Source organism: Pseudophryne corroboree, unplaced genomic scaffold, assembly GCF_028390025.1.
Source record: "Pseudophryne corroboree isolate aPseCor3 unplaced genomic scaffold, aPseCor3.hap2 scaffold_2098, whole genome shotgun sequence".
Lineage (NCBI taxonomy): Eukaryota > Metazoa > Chordata > Amphibia > Anura > Myobatrachidae > Pseudophryne > Pseudophryne corroboree.
In genome coordinates this window covers 23,949-49,873 of record NW_026968742.1, presented here as the reverse complement: position 1 = coordinate 49,873, position 25,925 = coordinate 23,949, and the positions used below count along the sequence as shown (strand labels likewise).

Below are 25,925 nucleotides of genomic sequence, written 5' to 3'. Positions count from 1 at the left end.
TGTCTGCGCTATTTGTGATATATTGTCATTTTATGGTCTCCAGTCATCTTTGCATCCGCCTCCGCGGCCAGGTGGTCACATCCTACGAGGCGATTTCAGTATGGCTCCTTCTCTCCCGGACATTCCAGTTGGATCTCCGACTGGCCCGGGTCACACCTGCACATGCCTCAAATAATACGCCTAGCTCCTCAGACACGACTGTCTCTGTGGTGGTGGTGACACCACTTCTGCTAGAGTAAGGATGGAGGACCTTTGGCCCTCCAGCTGTTGTTGAACTACACATCCCAGCATGTCCTACTACGGTTTTGCTCTTTGGCCATGCTAAAAGTATTGCAAGATATGCTGGGATGTATAGTTCAACAACAGCTGGAGGGCCAATGGTTCCCCATCCCTCTGCTAGAGGGTCGCTCCTTTAACATTGAACTGGGTGCTTCTGCCCATTGATACAAGTCTCAGGGTCTTGGGTTTGGTAACACAGGGCTCTCAGTTCCAGGGTCACTGGCCCAGATCAAAAACCACACTCCAGATATACATATTGCAACTGAGGGTGATATTCAACGCACCAGAGCAGGCGTTTCCCGGGCTACAGGGTCGGCATGTTCAAAGTTCAGTCAGACAATGCCACGGCCGTGGCATACGTCAACCGTCGGGGCGGAACAAAAAGCAGAGCTGCTATGAGACTGGATGTCAAGATCTTCTACTGAGCAGAGAGGTACGCCGAAACTATTTTGTCTATCTTCATACCATAAGTCAACTATTAGGAGGCGAATTTCCTCTGCAGATTTACATCCGGAGGAGTGGGGGTTCCAACATTGATGGCTCAGCTAAATAGGAATCTTTAAAGATACTGTTCCAGGACAAGAGCCCCAGAGGCAATATCGGTGGATACCCTGATGACTCCCTGAACTTTTCAGAGAGTCTACCAGTTTCCTCTTCTTTCATGAGCGAAGACGGGGAGAGTTCTGGTAATCCTCATGGTTCCAGATGGCCTCGCAGGCCGTGCTACACAATCCTTCACTCCTTTTGGTCAACAACCCCTGCTCTTTACCACTTCAAGAGGACCTGCTTCAGTAGGATCTTTTCTTTTATCCGGTCTTATAGTGGCAACGTTTGATGAAGTAGCTGTTGGAAAGACAGTACTAGCTAAAAGCAGATAACCCCATAAGTAAGGTGACTACTTCCAGAGTAATAGGTCATAGGTTCTAGTCCTGGGCATGTCACTTAAAGAAGTGTATACCTACGATGACGATTCCCACTATAATCAGTGCCAGGAAGGAGGTCACTTCTAAACACTACTATAGCGATTGGAAGCGGTATGTCATTTGATGTACAGATGTAGCCATGCTCCATCCACTAGACGGAGACGCGCCCCACTAGACAGAGACGCGCCCCATTCACTAGACAGAGACGCGCCCCATTCACTGGATTGCCTGGTCACGCCAGGAGTGTACGCCTGCGATGGAGCTGCCTCAGATGAGAGTGTCTCCATCTGTAAATAGAGCCAGTATCCGCCTCCTGCTTTTCGGTTGGTGACGTATTTTTAAATTCCTGCAGGCAGGGTTAGATGCGTCCTTGCGACTAGATTCACTTAACGTACAGGTTTCACCCCAGACGTCAGACATTCCTGCAGGGGATTCTACACCTCCAGCCTCCATTCATTTCTCCAACCGCACCTTGTGTGTCTTTCTGCTGTTCTTCTCCAGTCTTCAAATTTGGAAATGTTGGAGACTACGGATTTCACATATCTCACCTGGAAGACCGTTACTCTTCTGGCTTGGCATCTGCTAGGAGATTGTCAGGTTTGAGTGAGTTGTCGTCCAAGCCTCCATATCTCATCATCTTTCATGCTGACAGGGCCAAAGATGGTGCTTGTTCTTAGAGTTACGTCATCAGTTTAGCGGACACTATATGTGGTGCGGGCTCTTCGCATCAATGTGGAGAAGATGGCCACTATTAAAGATTCGGCCTCCTTCTTCGTTCTGTATGCTGCTAACAAGTTAGGCTGGCCAGCTTCCAAGCGGGCTTCTTGACATCATCTGACGCTCTGTTTGGTCTTGCAGGGGTCACAGCACACTCCCACCCGTGATGGGAGCTCTGGGACGTCCCCACTGTAAACTGCACCCCAGCATCCCCTATGGATGTAAGAGAAAATGAGCTTTTGATACTTACCGATAAATCATTTTCTCGGAGTCCATATGGGATACTGGGTGCGCACCCTGTACTGTTCTTTCTGCACGACTGTTCATGTTGTGTGTTGGTTCTCTGCCGGCTGTTACACTTTGCTTCCAGTTTTGTTCTGGTTCTATTCCAGTTTTCTCTAGTATGTTCTATTATATATTCTATATCTTCTATTCTCCAGTTATGTTCCGTCTCTCTACGGGAACAGTTATCTTAACTGGCCTAATGGGGAGGGGCATAGAGGGGAGGAGCTAGCACACACAGACTAAAAAAAATATTGTGCATCGGCTCCATGGACCATGTTTATACCCCACTGTAAACTGCACCCCAGTATCCCCTATGGACTCTGAGAAAAGGATTTATCGGTAAGTACCAAAATCCCATTTTACCATGTTACATGTGTAATCTGTGTTGTGTATATTTATTCATAGGCACACCAGCTGTCTTTATTGCAATTCACATTTTCTGTATTCTCTCTGAATCACTGAGGATGGACCCAAACAAGAGTCACAAGACTAAGAGGATAATCAAAATCACCCTGAAGATCATTTACCTGCTGACTGGGGAGGTGAGGGGATCTGGGAGTGTCACCGTGACATCACTTATATCTATAGTAATAATACAGGTACAAGGCTGGGGAGGTGAGGGGATCTGGGAGCGTCACAGTGACGTCACTTATATCTATAATAATAATACAGGGACATGACTGGGGGGGTGAGGGGATCTGGGAGCGTCACAGTGACATAACATCTATAGTAATAATACAGGATCATGACTGGGGAGGTGGGGGGATCTGGGAATGTCACAGTGACGTCACATATCTATAGTAATAATACATGGACATGACTGGGGAGGTGAGGGGATCTGGGAGTGTCACAGTGACGTCACTTATATCTATAGTAATAATACAGGTACAAGGCTGGGGAGGTGAGGGGATCTGGGAGCGTCACAGTGACGTCACTTATATCTATAGTAATAATACAGGGACATGACTGGGGAAGTGAGGGGATCTGGGAGCGTCACAGTGACGTCACATATCTATAGTAATAATACAGGGACATGACTGGGGAGGTGAGGGGATCTGGGAGCGTCACAGTGACATAACATCTATAGTAATAATACAGGATCATGACTGGGGAGGTGGGGGGATCTGGGAATGTCACAGTGACGTCACATATCTATAGTAATAATACAGGGACATGACTGGGGAGGTGGGGGATCTGGGAGTGTCACAGTGACGTCACTTATATCTATAGTAATAATACAGGTACAAGGCTGGGGAGGTGAGGGGATCTGGGAGCGTCACAGTGACGTCACTTATATCTATAGTAATAATACAGGGACATGACTGGGGAGGTGAGGGGATCTGGGAGTGTCACAGTGACGTCACTTATATCTATAGTAATAATACAGGGACATGACTGGGGAGGTGGGGGATCTGGGAGTGTCACAGTGACGTCACTTATATCTATAGTAATAATACAGGGACATGACTGGGGAGGTGAGGGGATCTAGGAGTATTACACTGACGTCACATATCCATAGTAATAATACAGGGACAAGACTGGGGAGGTGAGGGGATCTGGGAGTGTCACAGTGACATCACTTATATCTATAGTAATAATACAGAGACATGACTGGGGAGGTGAGGGGGTCTGGGAGTGTATACATTGGTATTTGATGTTTCCCTCGTTACACAGGATTACACAGTAGTGAAGACATCCAATGAGTGTAAGACACCCAGCAGCTGTACCCTTGTGTCAGACGGACTGAGCAGGACTCAGAGCCCCATCACGGTGCTTCCTCCTCACTCACTGATACATGAGAGACACAATGACCAGAAGATCCTGGAACTCACCAACAAGATCATTCAGCTGCTGACTGGAGAGGTGACTGCTGGGAATGGGGCATTATACAGTAACACCAGGGGATGTGTCTGGGTGATGACTGGAGAGGTGACTGCTGGGAATGGGACATTATACAGTAACACCAGGGGATGTGTCTGGGTGATGACTGGAGAGGTGACTGCTGGGAATGGGGCATTATACAGTAACACTAGGGGATGTGTCTGGGTGATGACTGGAGAGGTGGCTGCCGGGAATGAGACATTATACAGTAACTCCAGGGAATGCGTCTGAGTAATGACTGGATAGGTGACTGCTGGGAATGGGACATTATACAGTAACACCAGGGGATGTGTCTGGGTGATGACTGGAGAGGTGGCTGCTGGGAATGGGGCATTATACAGTAACACCAGGGACGTGTCTGGGTGATGACTGGAGAGGTGACTGCTGGGAATGGGACATTATACAGTAACAGCAGGGGATGTGTCTGTGTGATGACTGGAGAGGTGACTGGTGGGAATGGGGCATTATACAGTAACACCAGGGGATGTGTCTGGGTGATAACTGGAGAGGTGACTGCTGGGAATGGGGCATTATACAGTAACACCAGGGACGTGTCTGTGTGATGGCTGGAGAGGTGACTGCTGGGAATGGGGCATTATACAGTAACACCAGGGACGTGTCTGGGTGATGACTGGAGAGGTGACTGCCGGGAATGGGGCATTATACAGTAACACCAGGGACGTGTCTGGGTGATGACTGGAGAGGTGACTGCTGGGAATGGGACATTATACAGTAACACCAGGGGATGTGTCTGGGTGATGACTGGAGAGGTGACTGCTGGGAATGGGACATTATACAGTAACACCAGGGGATGTGTCTGGGTGATGACTGGAAAGGTGACTGCTGGGAATGGGCCATTATACAGTAACACCAGGGGACGTGTCTGGGTGACGACTGCAGAGGTGACTGCCGGGAATGAGACATTATACAGTAACTCCAGGGGACGTGTCTGGGTGATGACTGGAGAGGTGACTGCTGGTAATGGGACATTATACAGTAACACCAGGGGACGTGTCTGGGTGATGACTGGAGAGGTGACTGCTGGGAATGGGGCATTATACAGTAACACCAGGGGATGCTTCTGGGTGATGACTGGAGAGGTGACTGCTGGGAATGGGACATTATACAGTAACACCAGGGGACGTGTCTGAGTGATGACTGGAGGGGTGACTGCTGGGAATGGTACATTATACAGTAACACCAGGGGATGTGTCTGGGTGATGACTGTATCACTCTGTGTCATTATGTCACTGTCTATGTCTCCATGCAGGAGGGGGAGTATATAGAGGAACACAGGGGTCTGTACAAGGACGTGATGATGGAGAATCACCGTCCCCTCACATCACTGGGTAAGAGGAGACTGTCATGTATTGTACAGGGGAGAGCAGGTATGGGGGCCCCTATATACACACATCATCTGATAATCACATATATACACTGTACTCAGTCACTGTGTGTCTCCTACAGATGGGCCCAGTAACAGAGATACCCCAGAGAGATGTCCCCGTCCTCTGTATTCCCAGGACTGTACAGGGGAGAATCACAGGATCCGAAAGGAGGATCAGGTTGGTGGGATTTAGGGTCTCGCCCACATCCCAGCATGCTCTGCAACAGTTTTAGCATGACCAAATTATATACTATTTCACCTCCGCTTCTTTTGACTCTATGTAAGTGTCATTATGTATCGTTTTTTGGGGTTATCTAGGTAGAAGGTCTGTCAGATATAAAGGCAGAAGATATAGAGGGAGAAGAAGAGACGTATGTGACTGATATAAAGGCAGAAGATATAGAGGGAGAAGAAGAGACGTATGTGACTGATATGAAGGCAGAAGATACAGAGGGAGAAGAAGAGACGTATGTGAGGGGAGATCAGCAGTGTATGGAGGAGGAGATCCCTACAGATATCAGCACAGGTGAGTAATAACCACTTATTACAGGAAAGAGTCATATATTCTCCTTGCTCAGTCACTACAACAATCTCTTATCCTACACCCTCCTCTGTTAGTAAAAACTAATGAGGAATATGTATTTTCTCTAACGTCCTAAGTGGATGCTGGGACTCCGTAAGGACCATGGGGAATAGCGGCTCCGCAGGAGACAGGGCACAAAATAAAAGCTTGAGTATCAGGTGGTGTGCACTGGCTCCTCCCCCTATGACCCTCCTCCAAGCCAGTTAGATTTTTGTGCCCGGCCGAGAAGGGTGCAATCTAGGTGGCTCTCCTGAGCTGCTTAGAATAAAAGTTTAGTTAGGTTTTTTTATTTTCAGTGAGTCCTGCTGGCAACAGGCTCACTGCACCGTGGGACTAAGGGGAGAAGAAGCGAACTCACCTGAGTGCAGAGTGGATTGGGCTTCTTAGGCTACTGGACGTTAGCTCCAGAGGGACGATCACAGGTTCAGCCTGGATGGGTCACCGGAGCCGCGCCGCCGTCCCCCTTACAGAGCCAGAAGAGACGAAGAGGTCCGGTGAAAGCGGCGGCAGAAGACATCCTGTCTTCAAGACTAAGGTAGCGCACAGCACCGCAGCTGTGCGCCATTGCTCTCAGCACACTTCACACTCCGGTCACTGAGGGTGCAGGGCGCTGGGGGGGGAGCGCCCTGAGACGCAATATAACTCAAATACCTTAGCTGGCTAAAGGAATACATCACATATAGCTCCAGGGCTATATGGATGTATTTTTTCCCCTGCCATTTTACGCAGAAAAAGCGGGAGATGAGGACGTCGTGAAGGGGCGGGGCCTATCTCCTCAGCACACTGGCGCCATTTTTCCCTCACAGCTCCGCTGGAAGGACGGCTCCCTGACTCTCCCCTGCAGTCCTGCTTCTGATTCAGGGTAAAAAAGAGAAGGGGGGGCATTTTGGCAGCAGATAATAACAAAACAGCAGCTAGAAGGGATTAACACTTATATGGGTCTGGGACTCAGGGTCGACAGCACAAAGGTCGACACACTTTAGGTCGACACCAATTGGTCGACACACATTAGGTCGACAGGGCCAAAAGGTCGACAGGGTCAAAAGGTCGACAGGAACAAGGTCGACATGGAAAAAGGTCGACATGAGTTTTTTATGTTTTTTTGGTGTCGTTTTCTTCGTAGAGTGACCGGGAACCCGAAATAGTGCACCGTGTCCCCTCGCATGGCTCGCTTCGCTCGCCATGCTTCGGGCATGGTGCCTTCGCTCCGCTACCGCTTCGCTCGGCACACTTTACCGTTCCAATCGTAGTCCTCGTGGATCGTTAAGTATGAAAAGGTTCAAAAAAAGAAAAAAATCATGAAAAACTCATGTCGACCTTTTTCCATGTCGACCTTATTCCTGTCGACCTTTTGACCCTGTCGACCTTTTGACCCTGTCGACCTAATGTGTGTCGACCAATTGGCGTCGACCTAAAGTGTGTCGACCTTTGTGCTGTCGACCTGGAGTCCGGATACCCACTTATATAAGGTTATCCCTGTATATATATAGCGCTGGGTGTGTGCTGGCAGACTTTCCCTCTGTCTCTCCAAAGGGCTAAGTAGGGTCCTGTCCTCTATCAGAGCATTCCCGGTGTGTGTGCTGTGTGTCGGTACGCGTGTGTCGACATGTATGAGGAGGAAAATGAGGTGGAGGCGGAGCAGTTGCCTGTGTTAGTGATGTCACCCCCTAGGGAGTCGACACCTGACTGGATGATTGTGTTTAAGCAATTAAGTGATAATGTCAGCAATTTGCAAAAAACTGTTGACGACATGAGAAAGCCGGCAAATCAATTAGTGCCTGTTCAGGCGTCTCAGACATCCTCAGGGGCCCTAAAACGGCCGCTACCTCAGTGGGTCGACACGGATCCAGATACAGATACTGAGTCTAGTGTCGACGGTGACGAGACAAACGTAATGTCCAGTAGGGCCACACGTTACATGATCACGGCAATGAAAGAGGCATTGAACCTTTCTGACACTACAAGTACCACAAAGGCGGGTATTATGTGGGGTGTGAAAAAACTGCCAATAGTTTTTCCTGAGTCTGATGAAATAAATGAGGTGTGTGATAAAGCGTGGGTTTCCCCCGATAAAAAACAGCTAATTTCTAATAAATTATTAGCACTATACCCTTTCCCGCCAGAGGTTAGGGCGCGGTGGGAAACACCCCCTAGGGTAGATAAGGCGCTCACACGTTTATCTAAACAAGTAGCGTTACCGTCCCCTGATACGGCCACCCTCAAAGAACCAGCTGATAGGAGGCTGGAAAATATCCTGAAAAGTATATACACACATACTGGTGTTATACTGCGACCAGCAATCGCATCAGCCTGGATGTGCAGTGCTGGAGTCGCATGGGCGGATTCCCTGACTGAGAATATTGATACCCTGGATAGGGACAATATTTTGTTAACTATAGAACATTTAAAGGATGCATTGCTATATATGCGTGATGCACAGAGGGATATTTGCACCCTGGCATCAAGAGTAAGCGCAATGTCCATCTCTGCCAGAAGAGCATTATGGACCCGACAGTGGTCAGGGGACGCAGATTCCAAACGGCACATGGAAGTATTGCCGTATAAGGGGGAGGAGTTATTTGGGGCTGGTCTAACAGACCTGGTGGCCACGGCAACGGCTGGAAAATCCACCTTTTTACCCCAGGTTACTTCACATCAGCAGAAAAAGACACAGTCTTTTCAAACTCAGTCCTTTCGTTCCCATAAGTACAAGCGAGCAAAAGGCCACTCTTTTCTGCCCAAGGGCAGAGGAAGAGGAAAAAGACTGCACCATGCAGCCGCTTCCCAGGAGCAGAAGCCCTCCCCTGCTTCTGCCAAGTCTTCAGCATGACGTTGGGGCTTTACAAGCAGACTCAGACACGGTGGGGGCCCGTCTCAAGAATTTCAACGCGCAGTGGGCTCACTCGCAAGTGGATCCCTGGATTCTACAGGTAGTATCACAGGGGTACAAACTGGAATTCGAGGCGTTTCCTCCTCATCGGTTCCTGAAGTCTGCTTTACCAAAGTCTCCCTCCGACAGGGAGGCAGTTCTGGAAGCCATTCACAAGCTGTACTCCCAGCAGGTGATAATCAAGGTACCCCTCTTACAACAGGGGAAGGGGTATTATTCCACACTATTTGTGGTACCGAAGCCGGACGGCTCGGTGAGACCAATCTTAAATCTAAAATCTTTGAACACTTACATAAAAAGGTTCAAATTCAAGATGGAGTCACTCAGAGCGGTGATAGCGAACCTGGAAGAGGGGGACTATATGGTGTCGCTGGACATCAAAGATGCTTATCTCCACGTCCCAATATACCCTTCTCACCAAGGGTACCTCAGGTTTGTAGTACAAAACTGTCATTATCAGTTTCAGACGCTGCTGTTTGGATTGTCCACGGCGCCTCGGGTCTTTACCAAGGTAATGGCCGAAATGATGATTCTTCTACGAAGAAAAGGCATCTTAATTATCCCTTACTTGGACGATCTCCTGATAAGGGCAAGAACCAAGGAACAGTTAGAAGTCGGAGTGGCACTATCTCAGGTAGTGCTAAGTCAGCACGGATGGATTCTAAATATCCCAAAATCGCAGCTGATTCCAACGACACGTCTACTGTTCTTAGGAATGATTCTGGACACAGTCCAGAAGAAGGTGTTTCTCCCGGAGGAGAAGGCCAGGGAGTTATCCGAGCTAGTCAGGAACCTCCTAAAATCAGGACAGGTCTCAGTGCATCAGTGCACAAGGGTCCTGGGAAAAATGGTGGCTTCTTACGAAGCGATTCCATTCGGAAGATTCCATGCAAGAACGTTTCAGTGGGATCTACTGGGAAAATGGTCCGGATCGCATCTTCAGATGCATCAACGGATAACCCTGTCGCCAAGGACAAGGGTGTCTCTCCTGTGGTGGCTTCAGAGTGCTCATCTACTAGAGGGCCGCAGATTTGGCATTCAGGATTGGATCCTGGTAACCACAGATGCCAGCCTGAGAGGCTGGGGAGCAGTCACACAGGGAAGGAATTTCCAGGGCTTGTGGTCAAGCATGAAAACATCTCTTCATATAAACATTCTGGAACTAAGGGCCATTTACAATGCCTTAATTGAAACAAAACCTCTGCTTCAGGGTCAGGCGGTGTTGATCCAATCGGACAACATCACGTCAGTCGCCCACGTAAACAGACAGGGCGCCACGAGAAGCAGGAGGGCAATGGCAGAAACTGCAAGGATTCTTCGCTGGGCGGAAAATCATGTGATAGCACTGTCAGCAGTGTTCATTCCGGGAGTGGACAACTGGGAAGCAGACTTCCTCAGCAGACACGACCTTCACCCGGGAGAGTGGGGACTTCACCCAGAAGTCTTCCACCAAATTGTAAACCGTTGGGAAAAACCAAAGGTGGACATGATGGCGTCACGTCTAAACAAAAAACTGGACAGATATTGCGCCAGGTCAAGGGACCCTCAGGCAATAGCAGTGGACGCTCTGGTAACGCCGTGGGTGTACCAGTCAGTGTATGTGTTCCCTCCTCTGCCCCTCATACCAAAAGTATTGAGAATCATAAGACGGAGAGGAGTAAGAACTATACTCGTGGTTCCGGATTGGCCAAGAAGGTCTTGGTACCCAGAACTTCAAGAGATGCTCACGGACGAACCGTGGCCTCTACCTCTAAGAAAGGACCTGCTACTGCAGGGGCCTTGTCTGTTCCAAGACTTACCGCGGCTGCGTTTGACGGCATGGCGGTTGAACGCCGGATCCTGAAGGACAAGGGCATTCCAGAAGAAGTCATCCCTACTCTGGTAAAAGCCAGAAAGGAAGTAACCGCAAAACATTATCACCGCATTTGGCGTAAATATGTTGCGTGGTGTGAGGCCAAGAAGGCCCCTACAGAGGAATTTCAACTGGGTCGTTTCTTGCATTTCCTGCAAACAGGACTGTCTATGGGCCTAAAATTAGGGTCCATTAAGGTTCAAATTTCGGCCTTGTCGATATTCTTCCAGAAAGAACTGGCTTCAGTACCTGAAGTTCAGACATTTGTCAAGGGGGTACTGCATATACAGCCTCCTTTTGTGCCTCCAGTGGCACCTTGGGATCTCAATGTTGTGTTGAGATTTCTAAAATCACATTGGTTTGAACCATTGTCTACAGTAGATTTAAAATATCTCACGTGGAAGGTGTCGATGCTGTTGGCCTTGGCTTCAGCCAGGCGTGTGTCAGAATTGGCGGCTTTATCATGTAAAAGCCCTTACCTAATTTTTCATTCTGACAGGGCGGAATTGAGGACTCGTCCTCAATTTCTACCTAAGGTGGTTTCTGCATTTCACATGAACCAACCTATTGTGGTACCTGCGGCTACTAGGGACTTAGAGGACTCTAAGTTGCTGGACGTTGTCAGGGCCTTGAAAATATATGTTTCCAGGACGGCTGGAGTCAGGAAATCTGACTCGCTGTTTATCCTGTATGCACCCAACAAGCTGGGTGCTCCTGCTTCAAAGCAGACGATTGCTCGTTGGATTTGTAGTACAATTCAGCTTGCACATTCCGTGGCAGGATTGCCACAGCCAAAATCAGTAAAAGCCCATTCCACAAGGAAAGTGGGCTCATCTTGGGCGGCTGCCCGAGGGGTCTCGGCTTTACAACTTTGCCGAGCAGCTACTTGGTCAGGGGCAAACACGTTTGCAAAATTCTACAAATTTGATACCCTGGCTGAGGAGGACCTGGAGTTCTCTCACTCGGTGCTGCAGAGTCATCCGCACTCTCCCGCCCGTTTGGGAGCTTTGGTATAATCCCCATGGTCCTTATGGAGTCCCAGCATCCACTTAGGACGTTAGAGAAAATAAGATTTTACTTACCGATAAATCTATTTCTCGTAGTCCGTAGTGGATGCTGGGCGCCCATCCCTAGTGCGGATTGTCTGCAATACTTGTATATAGTTATTGTTACAAAAAAATTCGGGTTATTATTGTTGAGCCATCTTTTCAGAGGCTCCTTTGCATTTATCATACTGTTAACTGGGTTCAGATCACGAGTTGTACGGTGTGATTGGTGTGGCTGGTATGAGTCTTACCCGGGATTCAATATCCTTCCTTATTATGTACGCTCGTCCGGGCACAGTATCCTAACTGGCTTGGAGGAGGGTCATAGGGGGAGGAGCCAGTGCACACCACCTGATACTCAAGCTTTTATTTTGTGCCCTGTCTCCTGCGGAGCCGCTATTCCCCATGGTCCTTACGGAGTCCCAGCATCCACTACGGACTACGAGAAATAGATTTATCGGTAAGTAAAATCTTATTTTCTTAGAGTGAAGTCAGGAGACATCAGCCCCTATTATACTCCTGCTCTCCCCTCACATCATGTCACTGTATGTTACCAGCCCAGAGATCTGACCAGTCTCCTCCCCACACACTCTGGTGTATCTCATACATCAGGAGACATCAGCCCCTATTATACTCCTGCTCTCCCCCTCACATCATGTCACTGTGTGTTACCAGCCCAGAGATCTGACCAGTCTCCTCCCCACACTCTCTGGTGTATCTCATACATCAGGAGGCATCAGCCCCTATTATACTCCTGCTCTCCCCCTCACATCATGTCACTGTGTGTTACCAGCCCAGAGATCTGACCAGTCTCCTCCCCACACTCTCTGGTGTATCTCATACATCAGGAGCCATCAGCCCCTATTATACTCCTGCTCTCCCCCTCACATCATGTCACTGTATGTTACCAGTCCAGAGATCTGACCAGTCTCCTCTCCACACTCTCTGGTTTTTCTCTAACGTCCTAGTGGATGCTGGGACTTCCTTAAGGACCATGGGGAATAGCGGCTCCGCAGGAGACTGGGCACAAAGTAAAAGCTTTAGGACTAGCTGGTGTGCACTGGCTCCTCCCCCTATGACCCTCCTCCAAGCCTCAGTTAAGATTTTGTGCCCGGCCGAGAAGGGTGCAATCTAGGTGGCTCTCCTGAGCTGCTTAGAAGTAAAAAAAGGCATTCCAGATGAAGTCATCCCTACCCTGATCAAAGCCAGGAAGGATGTAACTGCAAAACATTATCACCGCATTTGGCGGAATTATGTTGCGTGGTGTGAGGCCAAGAAGGCCCCTACGGAGGAATTTCAACTGGGTCGGTTCCTACATTTCCTGCAAGCAGGATTGTCTATGGGCCTAAAATTGGGATCCATTAAGGTTCAGATTTCGGCCCTGTCGATCTTCTTCCAGAAAGAACTGGCTTCAGTGCCTGAAGTTCAGACGTTTGTCAAGGGGGTACTGCATATACAGCCTCCTTTTGTGCCACCAGTGGCACCTTGGGATCTCAGTGTAGTTTTGGGGTTCCTAAAATCACATTGGTTTGAACCACTCACCACTGTGGACTTAAAATATCTCATATGGAAAGTGGTAATGCTGTTAGCCCTGGCTTCTGCCAGGCGTGTCTCAGAATTGGCGGCTTTATCATATAAAAGCCCTTACCTAATTTTTCATTCAGACAGGGCAGAATTGAGGACTCGTCCTCAATTTCTCCCTAAGGTGGTTTCAGCGTTTCACATGAACCAACCTATTGTGGTACCTGCGGCTACTAGGGACTTGGAGGACTCCAAGTTGCTGGACGTAGTCAGGGCCCTGAAAATATAAGTTTCTAGGACGGCTGGAGTCAGGAAATCTGACTCGCTGTTTATCCTGTATGCACCCAACAAGCTGGGTGCTCCTGCTTCTAAGCAGACGATTGCTCGTTGGATTTGTAGTACAATTCAGCTTGCGCATTCTGTGGCAGGCCTGCCACAGCCAAAATCTGTTAAAGCCCATTCCACAAGGAAAGTGGGTGCATCTTGGGCGGCTGCCCGAGGGGTCTCGGCTTTACAACTTTGCGGAGCAGCTACTTGGTCAGGGGCAAACACGTTTGCTAAATTTTACAAATTCGATACCCTGGCTGAGGAGGACCTGGAGTTCTCTCATTCGGTGCTGCAGAGTCATCCGCACTCTCCCGCCCGTTTGGGAGCTTTGGTATAATCCCCATGGTCCTTAAGGAAGTCCCAGCATCCACTAGGACGTTAGAGAAAATAAGAATTTACTTACCGATAATTGTATTTCTCGTAGTCCGTAGTGGATGCTGGGCGCCCGTCCCAAGTGCGGATTGTCTGCAATACTTGTATATAGTTATTGTTACAAAAAAATTGGGTTGTTTATGGTTGTGAGCCATCTTTTTAGAGGCTCCTAAGTTTATCATACTGTTAACTGGGTTCAGATCACAAGTTGTACGGTGTGATTGGTGTGGCTGGTATGAGTCTTACCCGGGATTCAAGATCCTTCCTTATTATGTACGCTCGTCCGGGCACAGTATCCTAACTGAGGCTTGGAGGAGGGTCATAGGGGGAGGAGCCAGTGCACACCAGCTAGTCCTAAAGCTTTTACTTTGTGCCCAGTCTCCTGCGGAGCCGCTATTCCCCATGGTCCTTAAGGAAGTCCCAGCATCCACTACGGACTACGAGAAATAGAATTATCGGTAAGTAAATTCTTATTATCTCTTACATCAGGAGCCATCAGCCGCTATTATACTCCTGCTCTCCCCCTCACATCATGTCACTGTGTGTTACCAGCCCAGAGATCTGACCAGTCTCCTCCCCACACTCTCTGGTGTATCTCATACATCAGGAGGCATCAGCCCCTATTATACTCCTGCTCTCCCCCTCACATCATGTCACTGTGTGTTACCAGCCCAGAGATCTGACCAGTCTCCTCCCCACACTCTCTGGTGTATCTCATACATCAGGAGACATCAGCCCCTATTATACTCCTGCTCCCCCCTCACATCATGTCACTGTCTGTCACCAGCCCAGAGATCTGACCAGTCTCCTCCACACACTCTCTGGTGTATCTCATACATCAGGAGACATCAGCCCCTATTATACTCCTGCTCTACCCCTCACATCATGTCCCTGTGTGTTACCAGCCCAGAGATCTGACCAGTCTCCTCCCCACACTCTCTGGTGTATCTCATACATCAGGAGACATCAACCCCTATTATACTCCTGCTCTCTCCCTCACATCATGTCACTGTGTTACCAGCCCAGAGATCTGACCAGTCTCCTCCCCACACTCTCTGGTGTATCTCATACATCAGAAGCCATCAGCCCCTATTATACTCCTGCTCTCCCCTCACATCATGTCACTGTGTGTTACCAGCCCAGAGATCTAACCAGTCTCCTCCCCACACTCTCTGGTGTATCTCATACATCAGGAGACATCAGCCCCTATTATATTCCTGCTCTCCTCTCACATCATGTCACTGTGTGTTACCAGCCCAGAGATCTGACCAGTCTCCTCCCCACACTCTCTGGTGTATCTCATACATCAGGAGCCATCAGCCCCTATTATACTCCTGCTCTCCCCCTCACATCATGTCACTGTATGTTACCAGTCCAGAGATCTGACCAGTCTCCTCTCCACACTTTCTGGTTTATCTCTTACATCAGGAGCCATCAGCCGCTATTATACTCCTGCTCTCCCCCTCACATCATGTCACTGTGTGTTACCAGCCCAGAGATCTGACCAGTCTCCTCCCCACACTCTCTGGTGTATCTCATACATCAGGAGGCATCAGCCCCTATTATACTCCTGCTCTCCCCCTCACATCATGTCACTGTGTGTTACCAGCCCTGAGATCTGACCAGTCTCCTCCCTACACTCTCTGGTGTATCTCATACATCAGGAGACATCAGCCCCTATTATACTCCTGCTCCCCCCCCTCACATCATGTCACTGTCTGTCACCAGCCCAGAGATCTGACCAGTCTCCTCCACACACTCTCTGGTGTATCTCATACATCAGGAGACATCAGCCCCTATTATACTCCTGCTCTACCCCTCACATCATGTCACTGTGTGTTACCAGCCCAGAGATCTGACCAGTCTCCTCCCCACACTCTCTGGTGTATCTCATACATCAGGAGACATCAGCCCCTATTATACTCCTGCTCCCCCCCTCACATCATGTCACTGTGTGTTACCAGCCCAGAGATCTGACCAGTTTCCTCCCCACACTCTCTGGTGTATCTCATACATCAGGAGCCATCAGCCCCTATTATACTCCTGCTCTCCTCACATCATGTCACTGTGTGTTACCAGCCCAGAGATCTGACCAGTCTCCTCCCCACACTCTCTGGTGTATCTCATACATCAGGAGGCATCAGCCCCTATTATACTCCTGCTCTCCCCCTCACATCATGTCACTGTGTGTTACCAGCCCTGAGATCTGACCAGTCTCCTCCCTACACTCTCTGGTGTATCTCATACATCAGGAGACATCAGCCCCTATTATACTCCTGCTCCCCCCCCTCACATCATGTCACTGTCTGTCACCAGCCCAGAGATCTGACCAGTCTCCTCCACACACTCTCTGGTGTATCTCATACATCAGGAGACATCAGCCCCTATTATACTCCTGCTCTACCCCTCACATCATGTCACTGTGTGTTACCAGCCCAGAGATCTGACCAGTCTCCTCCCCACACTCTCTGGTGTATCTCATACATCAGGAGACATCAGCCCCTATTATACTCCTGCTCCCCCCCTCACATCATGTCACTGTGTGTTACCAGCCCAGAGATCTGACCAGTTTCCTCCCCACACTCTCTGGTGTATCTCATACATCAGGAGCCATCAGCCCCTATTATACTCCTGCTCTCCTCACATCATGTCACTGTGTGTTACCAGCCCAGAGATCTGACCAGTCTCCTCCCCACACTCTCTGGTGTATCTCATACATCAGGAGCCATCAGCCCCTATTATACTCCTGCACTCCCCCCTCACATCATGTCACTGTGTGTTACCAGCCCAGAGACCTGACCTGTCTACTCCCCACACTCTTTGAGTGTGTATTATACTCCAGTCCAAGCTTCCTAGTATTTTTAATTAAACATAAAACCAATGCCAGAACTATAGTGCTGGTTAATGTCAGTTACAGTATTATATAATTTACCATGTAACATCCTGGGTCTTCTCTACTAAGTTATAGTAATTTGCCATTTTTTAACATAAATTATACAATATTTCTCATACGTTCTAGAGGATGCTGGGGACTCCGTAAGGACCATGGGGTATAGGCGGGATCCGCAGGAGACATGGGCACACTATAAGACTTTGAGTGGGTGTGAACTGGCTCCTCCCTCTATGCCCCTCCTCCATACTCCAGTTAGATTCTGTGCCCAGGAGAGACTGGTCACACACAGGGGAGCTCTACTGAGTTTCTCTGAAAATACTTTATGTTGGGTTTTTTATTTTCAGGGAGGCTGCTGGCTACAGGCTCCCTGCAGCGTGGGACTTAGGGGAGAGAAGCAGACCTACTTCTTCTGAGTTAAGGGCTCTGCTTCTTAGGCTACTGGACACCATTAGCTCCAGAGGGTTCGATCACTTGGTTCGCCTAGCTGCTTGTTACCGGAGCCGCGCCGTCACCCCCTCACAGAAGCCAGAAGAAAGAAGCCAGGTGAGTATTAGAAGAACAGAAGACTTCAGTAACGGAGGTACAGCGGTAGCGCTGCGCTCCATGCTCCCACACACCAACGGCACTCACAGGGCGCTGGGGGGGAGCGCCCTGAGCATCAAGTTACTGAGGATCTTTTCACTGGCAAAAGAGGCATATTCAGTGCCCGGGCCCCGTATACGATACCCCCACCAGTATATAGAATTTAAAATGTAAGCGGGACTACAGTGCGCCGGGAAGGGGCGGGGCTTAGCCGCACAGCTCACCAGCGCCATTTTCTCTCTTCACAGCCGCTGCAGAGACGCTGGCCCGGACCTCCACTCTCCTTACAAGTATTGGGGAGCAATTTGGTGATATTTACATATGTATCTAGAATTACAGCGCTAAAATTATAACGGTGCTGAAGCGCACCCATTGGTAATCTGTACTGAGACGCTCTCCTGTTTAAGACGAGGTACAGAAACAAGTGGTGAAAATCGTTGTTTCTCTCTGACTGTTCTTCAACACAGGGAATGGCTGTTGTTCCCAACGACGCAGATGTCGGAGGTGGGTATCAGAGTAGATACTGAATGGTTGAAGTTCTGTGTTCCTGTGGAAAGAGGTCTGAGGATCCGGAGTCGGATCAGATTTGCAGTGACAAACCATCAATATGTTCCATTGATGAAGAAGATGGTGCGGCCTAAGAGGCCTTTTCGGTGAGCAGGTCAAATGCCAGAGTGGTTTTCACGGGGCCAGTTGGAAATGTGGTCCGGATCTCACCTGCACAGGCGCCGGAATATAATCCTAATGGCCAGGATATCGCTCCTGTGGTGTCAGCTCAGTTCTCACCTCCTAGAGGGACGAAGGTTCGGAATCCAGGATGAGATCCTGGTGTCCATGCATGCAGATCTCCGATACTGGGGAGCAGTCCTTGCAAGGGAAGTATTTCCAGAGGAAAAGGTAAAGCTGGGAAGCTTGTCTGCAATAAGCTTCCTTGAATTAAGAGCTATTTTCAATGAACATATGCTTCGTGATCTGCCCGTGTTCATTCTGTCGAACGACTTGACAGCAGTGGCGTAAGTAAGCCGCTAGGGCGGAATAAGGAGCAAAGTGGCAATGGCAGAAGCCGCAAAAGTTTTCTGCTGGGTGGAAAGACTGGTAAACGCTATATTAGCAGTCTTCGTTACGGATGTAAACGACGGAGAAATAGATTTCCTCTGCTGATGCGATCTCCATCCAGGAGAAATACAGTTGTCATCGAGAAGTTTTCACAGAAGTGACAAGTCTTTGAGGAGTGCCTCAATTGGACAGGTTGGCGTCTCGCCTCTAGGTCAAGGGACACTCAAGCTATAGCAGTGGACGCCCGTGTGACACCTCGGGTGTTTTTAGTCGGTCTATGTGTCCCCTCCGCTTTCACTCTTCTGAAGGTGTTAAACGTAAGAAGAACAAATGTTCAGGCGATCCTCATTGTTCCGGTCTAGCCAAGGAGGGCTTGGTATCCAGTTCTTCAAGATTTACTCATAGAAGATACCGGGCCTCTTCCTCTACTTGAGGAACTGTTACACCAAGATCCGGGCGTATTTCAAGACTTACCGTGGCTGCGTTAGCCCGAAAGGGTATTCCCAGTGAAGTCATTTCCACACTTCTTCAGGCTAGAAAAGAAGTAACGGGCAAGCAGGTGTTGATTTAGGCCTAAAGTTGGGCTCCATTTCAGTGCAGTTTTTGCCTTATAAATTTTCTTTAAAAAAAAAAAGAATTGACCACCTTTCCAGAAGTTCAGACTTTCGTGAAAGGAGTACTGTACATCCAACCTCCATTTGTGCCCCCGTTGGCACCGTGGGACCTTGACGTGGTGTTGCGTTTTCTTGGGTCACATTGATTGGACCTTTTGAATGGTTGTGTTAAAATTTCTCTCTTGAAGAGTGGTCATGTTATTGGCTTTGGCATCCGCAAGGCGGGTGTCGGAAGTAGCGGCTTTGTCTCACAAGAGCCCCTGTTTGATCTTCCATGTGGATTGAGCGGAATTGAGAACTCGGATAATAGTTCTGCCAAAAGGTGGCTTCTGTGTTTTGCAGAAACCAGCATATTTTGATGCCTGTGGTTATTTAAATATTGGCTGATTTATAGTCTCTCAATGTAGTCAGGGCTTTGAATATTTATGTCGGCAATTTTGCTCAGAATGGGGAAACAGAGGTTCCGTTTGTCCGGTATGTTCCCAACATGATTGGGGCGCCTGCGTCTATGCAGTCTGTAAAACGCTGGATCTGTGATACGATTCGGCGTGCTCGTTTTACAGCTGGATTGCCCTTGCCGAAGTCGGTGGAGACCCATTCTGCTAGGAAGATGGGCTCTTCTTGGGCGGATGCCCGATGGTTCTCGGCGGTTCAACTTTGCCGAGCGGCTATTTGGTCGGGTTCAAACACTTTTGCTAAGCTCTACAAGTTTGATACCCTGGCTGATGGGGACCTCATGTTTGCTCAATCAGTGTTGCAGAGTTGTCCGCACTCTCCCGCCCGGTCTGGAGTTTTGGTATAAACCCCATGGTCTTTACGGAGTCCCTAGCATCCTCTAGGACGTATGAGAAAATAGGATTTTAATACCTACCGGTAAATCCTTTTCTCTTAGGCCCTCATTCCGAGTTGTTCGCTCTGTGTTTTTCATCGCATCGCAGTGAAAATCCGCTTAGTACGCATGCGCAATGTTCGCACTGCGACTGCGCCAAGTAACTTTGCTATGAAGAAAGTAAGTTTACTCACGGCTTTTTCTTCGCTCCGGCGATCGTAATGTGATTGACAGGAAATGGGTGTTACTGGGCGGCAACACAGCGTTTTAGGGGCGTGTGGCTGAAAACGCTACCGTTTCCGGAAAAAACGCAGGAGTGGTCGGAGAAACGGTGGGAGTGCCTGGGCGAACGCTGGGTGTGTTTGTGACGTCAACCAGGAACGACAAGCACTGAACTGATCGCACAGGCAGAGTAAGTCTGAAGCTACTCTAAAACTGCTACGAGGTTTGTGATCGCAATATTGCGAATACATCGGTCGCAATTTTAAGAAGCTAAGATACACTCCCAGTAGGCGGCGGCTTAGCGTGTGTAACTCTGCTACATTCGCATTGCGACCGATCAACTCGGAATGAGGGCCTTAGTCCGTAGAGGATGCTGGGCGCCCATCCCAGTGTGTACTGTGTCTGCAGTTATTGGTTATGGTTACACTCTTGGGATGTTTCTTTTCTGTCAGACTGTTGCTGAAGTTGTTCATGCCATGCTTATTGTCTGTGTTGACACACTGGTTGTGTTGCATATTTTCTCAGCATGTGGCTGAGTATTTTTCATGCCGTTGGCTGGTATTCTCTTGAATGCCACGTTCTGCGGTATGTTCGAGGTGTGAGCTGGTATGACACCGTGTTTACACAATAAATTCTTTCCTCGAAATGTCCGTCACCCTGGGCACAGTTCTCTAACTGGAGTCTGGAGGAGGGGCATAGAGGGAGGATCCAGTTAACACCCCTTTTAAAGTCTTATAGTGTGCCCATGTCTCCTGCGGATCCCGTCTATACCCCATGGTCCTTATGGAGTCCCCAGCATCCTTTACGGACTAAGAGAAAAGGATTTACCGGTAGGTATTAAAATCCTATTTTAATTTGCTTCATGAAAATTCATATGTGCATAATGTTTTTTACTTCCAGCAGATGGACACACAAGCAGGAACATCTCAGAAGGACATCTAATGTTATCCCCGGATTGTGAAATAAAAGATAATGACAGTAGACAGGATTCTCCAGGAGCTAACCCCATTACCCCAATTCTACATCCAGCTCTATTAGCTGATCCCTCTGGTCCTGGGAAATGTTCTCCTGATCACTCTGATATTGGTGCATCTGTTACAGCTCTGACAGTAGATACAGTGTTTCCCTGTTCTATAGATGCCAAAAGTTTTACACAGAACACAAAGCTTATTACCCATCAGCCAGCTAAGGCAGGTGAGAGGCCATTTCCATGTTCTGAGTGTGGGAAATGTTTTGCACATAAATCAGCTCTTGTTATACATCAGCGAAGTCACACAGGTGAGAAGCCATTTCCATGTTCTGAGTGTGGGAAATGTTTTACACTGAAATCAAATCTTGTTAAACATCAGCGATGTCACACAGGTGAGAAACCATTTCCATGTTCTGAGTGTGCGAAATGGTTTACATTGAAATCAAATCTTGTTAAACATCAGCGATGTCACACAGGTGAGAAACCATTTCCATGTTCTGAGTGTGCGAAATGTTTTGCACATAAATCAGATCTTGTTAAACATCAGAGAAGTCACACAGGTGAGAGGCCATTTCCATGTTCTGAGTGTGGGAAATGTTTTGCACATAAATCATATCTCTCTGTACATCAGCGAAGTCACACAGGTGAGAAACCATTTTCATGTTCTGAGTGTGGGAAATGTTTTGGACGTAAACCAGAACTTGTTATACATCAGAGAAGTCACACAGGTGAGAAACCATTTTCATGTTCTGAGTGTGGGAAATGTTTTACACAGCTATCAGATCTGGTTAGACATCGGAGAAGTCATAGGTGAAAAAGCATTTCCATGCTCTGAGTGTCATAATCAGCTCTGTTGCACACAATAGACATCACACAAGTGAGGAACCTTTTTAATCTCATCACCATTACCATGCAATGTTCCTCAAGGTCCTGTCCTTTCTCCTATGCTTTTTGCAATATACCTGCGGCCACTGGGTGAAACAATTAGACGTCATGCCCTGGTCTACCACTGCTATGTAGATGACCTGTCTTTTGCTCTGTGTACTCGGAAACCCAATACCAATCCTAAGTGGCTGTCTAGCTGAGCTCCAGGTGTGGGTGATGCCAGTTGTCTGTGACTCAGTCCTGGATAAACAGAGGTTTTTATGGTAGAAGGTCACCAACAAGACTACAGCGTTGCCAATCAACTGAACTTATGCATGTGGGTTCAGAGTTACAAAATGCTGATCATGTGCGGAGTTTTGGGTTGTGTCTGACACAACATCAGGTATCGGCCACATTCGAATCCTTGTTCTTTCATCAGTGGACCATATCCAAAATCAAGCACCTGATTCTCTCAGAAGCCCTACCTACAGTCATACATGCACTTGTATCATCACGCATTGACTAAGGCAATGTCCTCTACCTGGGTCTCCCAGCAAAAGAATTGCACCGCTTGTAGCTTGTACAGAATGCAGCAGCCAGGCTGTTACCTAACCAGCCAGTTCCTGCCACATAACACCCATTCTCTGCTCCCTTTACCGGCTGCCTGTAAGATGGTGACTCTATTACATAATCTTACTGACTCTCCCAGCCCTACATGACCAGGGTCCATGGTACCAGAAGCAGCTTCTGCCTCCTTACTGCCCTGCTTGCTTCCATCTGCACATGAAGGACTGTTACCAGCAGTACCATGAATCTCCAGTAATTCATTTGAGGATGATCTATTAGCATTGTAGCCCTGATCATGGAACCTGCTACCTCACACAGTCCAAAAGACCTCCACTCTGGAGACCACAAACAGACTGATGACTGTAACTCACGCGTTTCATTAATGTTCCTTCACTGCCTACATAATACATCCCACATGCTGAGTCCTTTATTCTGTTCTACTAATTGTGTATATTTTACTCTGTGTAAATGTGAATGTAAAGTTCTGTGAGTGCTATTGGGAGGAAAGTGCTGTATAAGTAACATTATTACTGAGGAGAATGACAGGAGTCAGATCTAGTTACACCATATGTTACATATACAAAAGGGGAAATGTATAAGTAACATTATTACTGGTGAGAATGACAGGAGTCAGATCTAGTTACACCATACGTTACATATACAGAAGGGGAAATGTATAAGTAACATTATTACTGGTGAGAATGACAGGAGTCAGATCTAGTTACACCATATGTTACATATACAGAAGGGGAAATGTATAAGTAACATTATTACTGGTGAGAATGACAGGAGTCAGATCTAGTTACACCATACATTACATATACAGAAGGGGAAATGTATAAGTAACATTATTACTGGTGAGAATGACAGGAGTCAGATCTAGTTACACCATATGTTACATATACAGAAGGGGAAATGTATAAGTAACATTATTACTGGTGAGAATGACAGGAGTCGGATCTAGTTACACCATACGTTACATATACAGAAGGAGAAATCTATAAGTAACATTATTACTGGTGAGAATGACAGGAGTCAGATCTAGTTACACCATACGTTACATATACTGAAGGGGAAATGTATAAGTAACATTATTACTGGTGAGAATGACAGGAGTCAGATCTAGTTACACCATACATTACATATACAGAAGGGGAAATGTGTCTGCATGGGGGAAGCTTTCTGTCTGACCTCTCCATATACATCGTATCCTGATCCCGGTTCTATGTGACCATCTATTACGTGTGTTACATTACATCTTATACCTGCAGTTTTATGTTTTTGTTGTTTACCTGTTTCCTGTTCTGTAAGATCACCTTCTCTCATTGTGTGGATGGGGTGGGGGAGGGCATTTTTCAGCTGCCATCTTAGGTCCATTAACCACTCCCCCTGTCACTATGGCAATGCACAAGCTACTCCTTACTGGTTCAGGAATTTTGAATCTCCGATGGGCTGAACTTTTGGCTCCTCCCCAAACAGCCCTCCCAATTAACTGAACATATGCCTCATGTGGTATAAATAGGAGCACTAGGCCCTCTCACACTTACCTTGGTGAACAAGCCTTCTTGCGGCGAAACGTGCGTCCAACCACAACCAATGTGGGTACCTATGGTCCTTGTGCCCAGGACCATGTCCCGGCACTGACAGCTTGATAAGTCCAGTCCCTCCCTTTTTTTCCTCTATATTTGTGTATATATTGTACACTTGAATGTAAGGTTCCTTCACTTTGGTATTGGCACCCCTCCCATCTACCTTCATGTGTTTTAATTAGCGCAGGTTCCTACATTGCTGACCACACATTAATAAGGGCTTTATTTGAAGATAAGACCTATATAAATGTATATAATGTGATAGTATTAGAGATGTTAGGGACCCATGTGATGAAATCACCTGGTCGCGGTGCATGTACCCGCATATTTGCTTAAATGTGTGCTAATAAGTGTTCTTAGTGCTTAGAGTGTGCATCAGCATTTCTCTTCCCCCGGCTTGAGAAGTATTATTTCTCTTACTAACAATATGTTTTTCTTTCAGTAGTTCCCTTTGCTCGCCACAAGGTTACTAAAGGAAATAGTTTGTGACGTGTATAGTGAATGGAAAAAAGTAAAAGCATGAAAAAACCATAAAAACATGTCGACTCCGTTGACCTTTTGACCCTGTTGGAATTTTGACTGTTTTAACTCTACCGACCGCCTCCCCATTGTGTGGTGCCCCCCTCACTCCCCGGCTAAGGTGAGGGTTTCAGTACAACAGATCTCTCATCTCTGGCCTAACCCAGTGTACTCTCATCCCCTTGTCCACTGTCCAAAGGGCACACAAAGGGCAGCAGATGCAAAGGAAACCCAGTGTACTCTCATCCCCTTGTCCACTGTCCAAAGGGCACACAAAGGGCAGCAGATGCAAAGGAAACCCAGTGTACTCTCATCCCCTTGTCCACTGTCCAAAGGGCACACAAAGGGCAGCAGATGCAAAGGAAACCCAGTGTACTCTCATCCCCTTGTCCACTGTCCAAAGGGCACACAAAGGGCAGCAGATGCAAAGGAAACCCAGTGTACTCTCATCCCCTTGTCCACTGTCCAAAGGGCACACAAAGGGCAGCAGATGCAAAGGGGAGGTCATGTGACACTGGTCTGACCTCTGCCCAATAGACTTCTCTTATTGTATGCAAAATGAAAGAAGCACCTGAATCTGTGCGCACTGTGCATCTGATGATACTATATCTCAAAAAAGAGGTTTTTCCAGCCCTCCACCAATGATTCAAGTGCAAAGAGTAGAGAAACCGTTCCACCAGCGCATAAACAAACTCAAAGATACTTATTCCAATGATTGGGAAGATGGTGTCATCTTTTCTCTCAGTCAAATAACATGTCCATTTGAGAGAAAAAACAGAAAGTGCATATTATAATACTGTTTTAATAAATAACATACATGACACAATGTTAAAAAAATCCCAACAAGGATAATGTTAAAAAACATGAAATGGAATTTTATACAAGATGTAACACTAAACATGTATCCATATGTAGCTGGATAATAAATGCAATTACCAATGTGTTAGGAGAACTGTTTTACTAGTTCTCAAATGCGCATGCACCAGAAATATCCCACGTATGGTAGCAGCATATGAAACACATTTAAATGATGGGGAATCCTGAACAGACTCGCGGGATGGATAATTACCAATTCGTTGTAAAGAACTGGCAACGCTCAGTTCTTAAAAACATGTGAGTAGGAAAAAGGTCCCTGGCTGCAGCTCCAAGTATTTCCG

At 47.7% G+C, this 25,925-nt stretch overlaps 1 protein-coding gene across 1 annotated transcript in view; it reads left to right on the top strand.

The window, feature by feature from the left end:
- The window catches only part of LOC135006179 (oocyte zinc finger protein XlCOF8.4-like), a 39,748-nt gene extending 16,352 nt beyond the window's left edge, over positions 1–23,396 (top strand). The window contains exons 2-7 of the mRNA XM_063951996.1: positions 2,668–2,746; positions 3,879–4,067; positions 5,356–5,434; positions 5,553–5,650; positions 5,791–5,998; positions 21,163–23,396. Of these exons, the coding sequence (XP_063808066.1) occupies positions 2,669–2,746; positions 3,879–4,067; positions 5,356–5,434; positions 5,553–5,650; positions 5,791–5,998; positions 21,163–22,043 (1,533 nt within the window). The 5' untranslated portion in view covers position 2,668 and the 3' untranslated portion in view covers positions 22,044–23,396. The remainder of the gene's footprint in view (positions 1–2,667; positions 2,747–3,878; positions 4,068–5,355; positions 5,435–5,552; positions 5,651–5,790; positions 5,999–21,162) is intronic.
- The last annotated feature ends 2,529 nt before the right edge of the window (positions 23,397–25,925 follow it).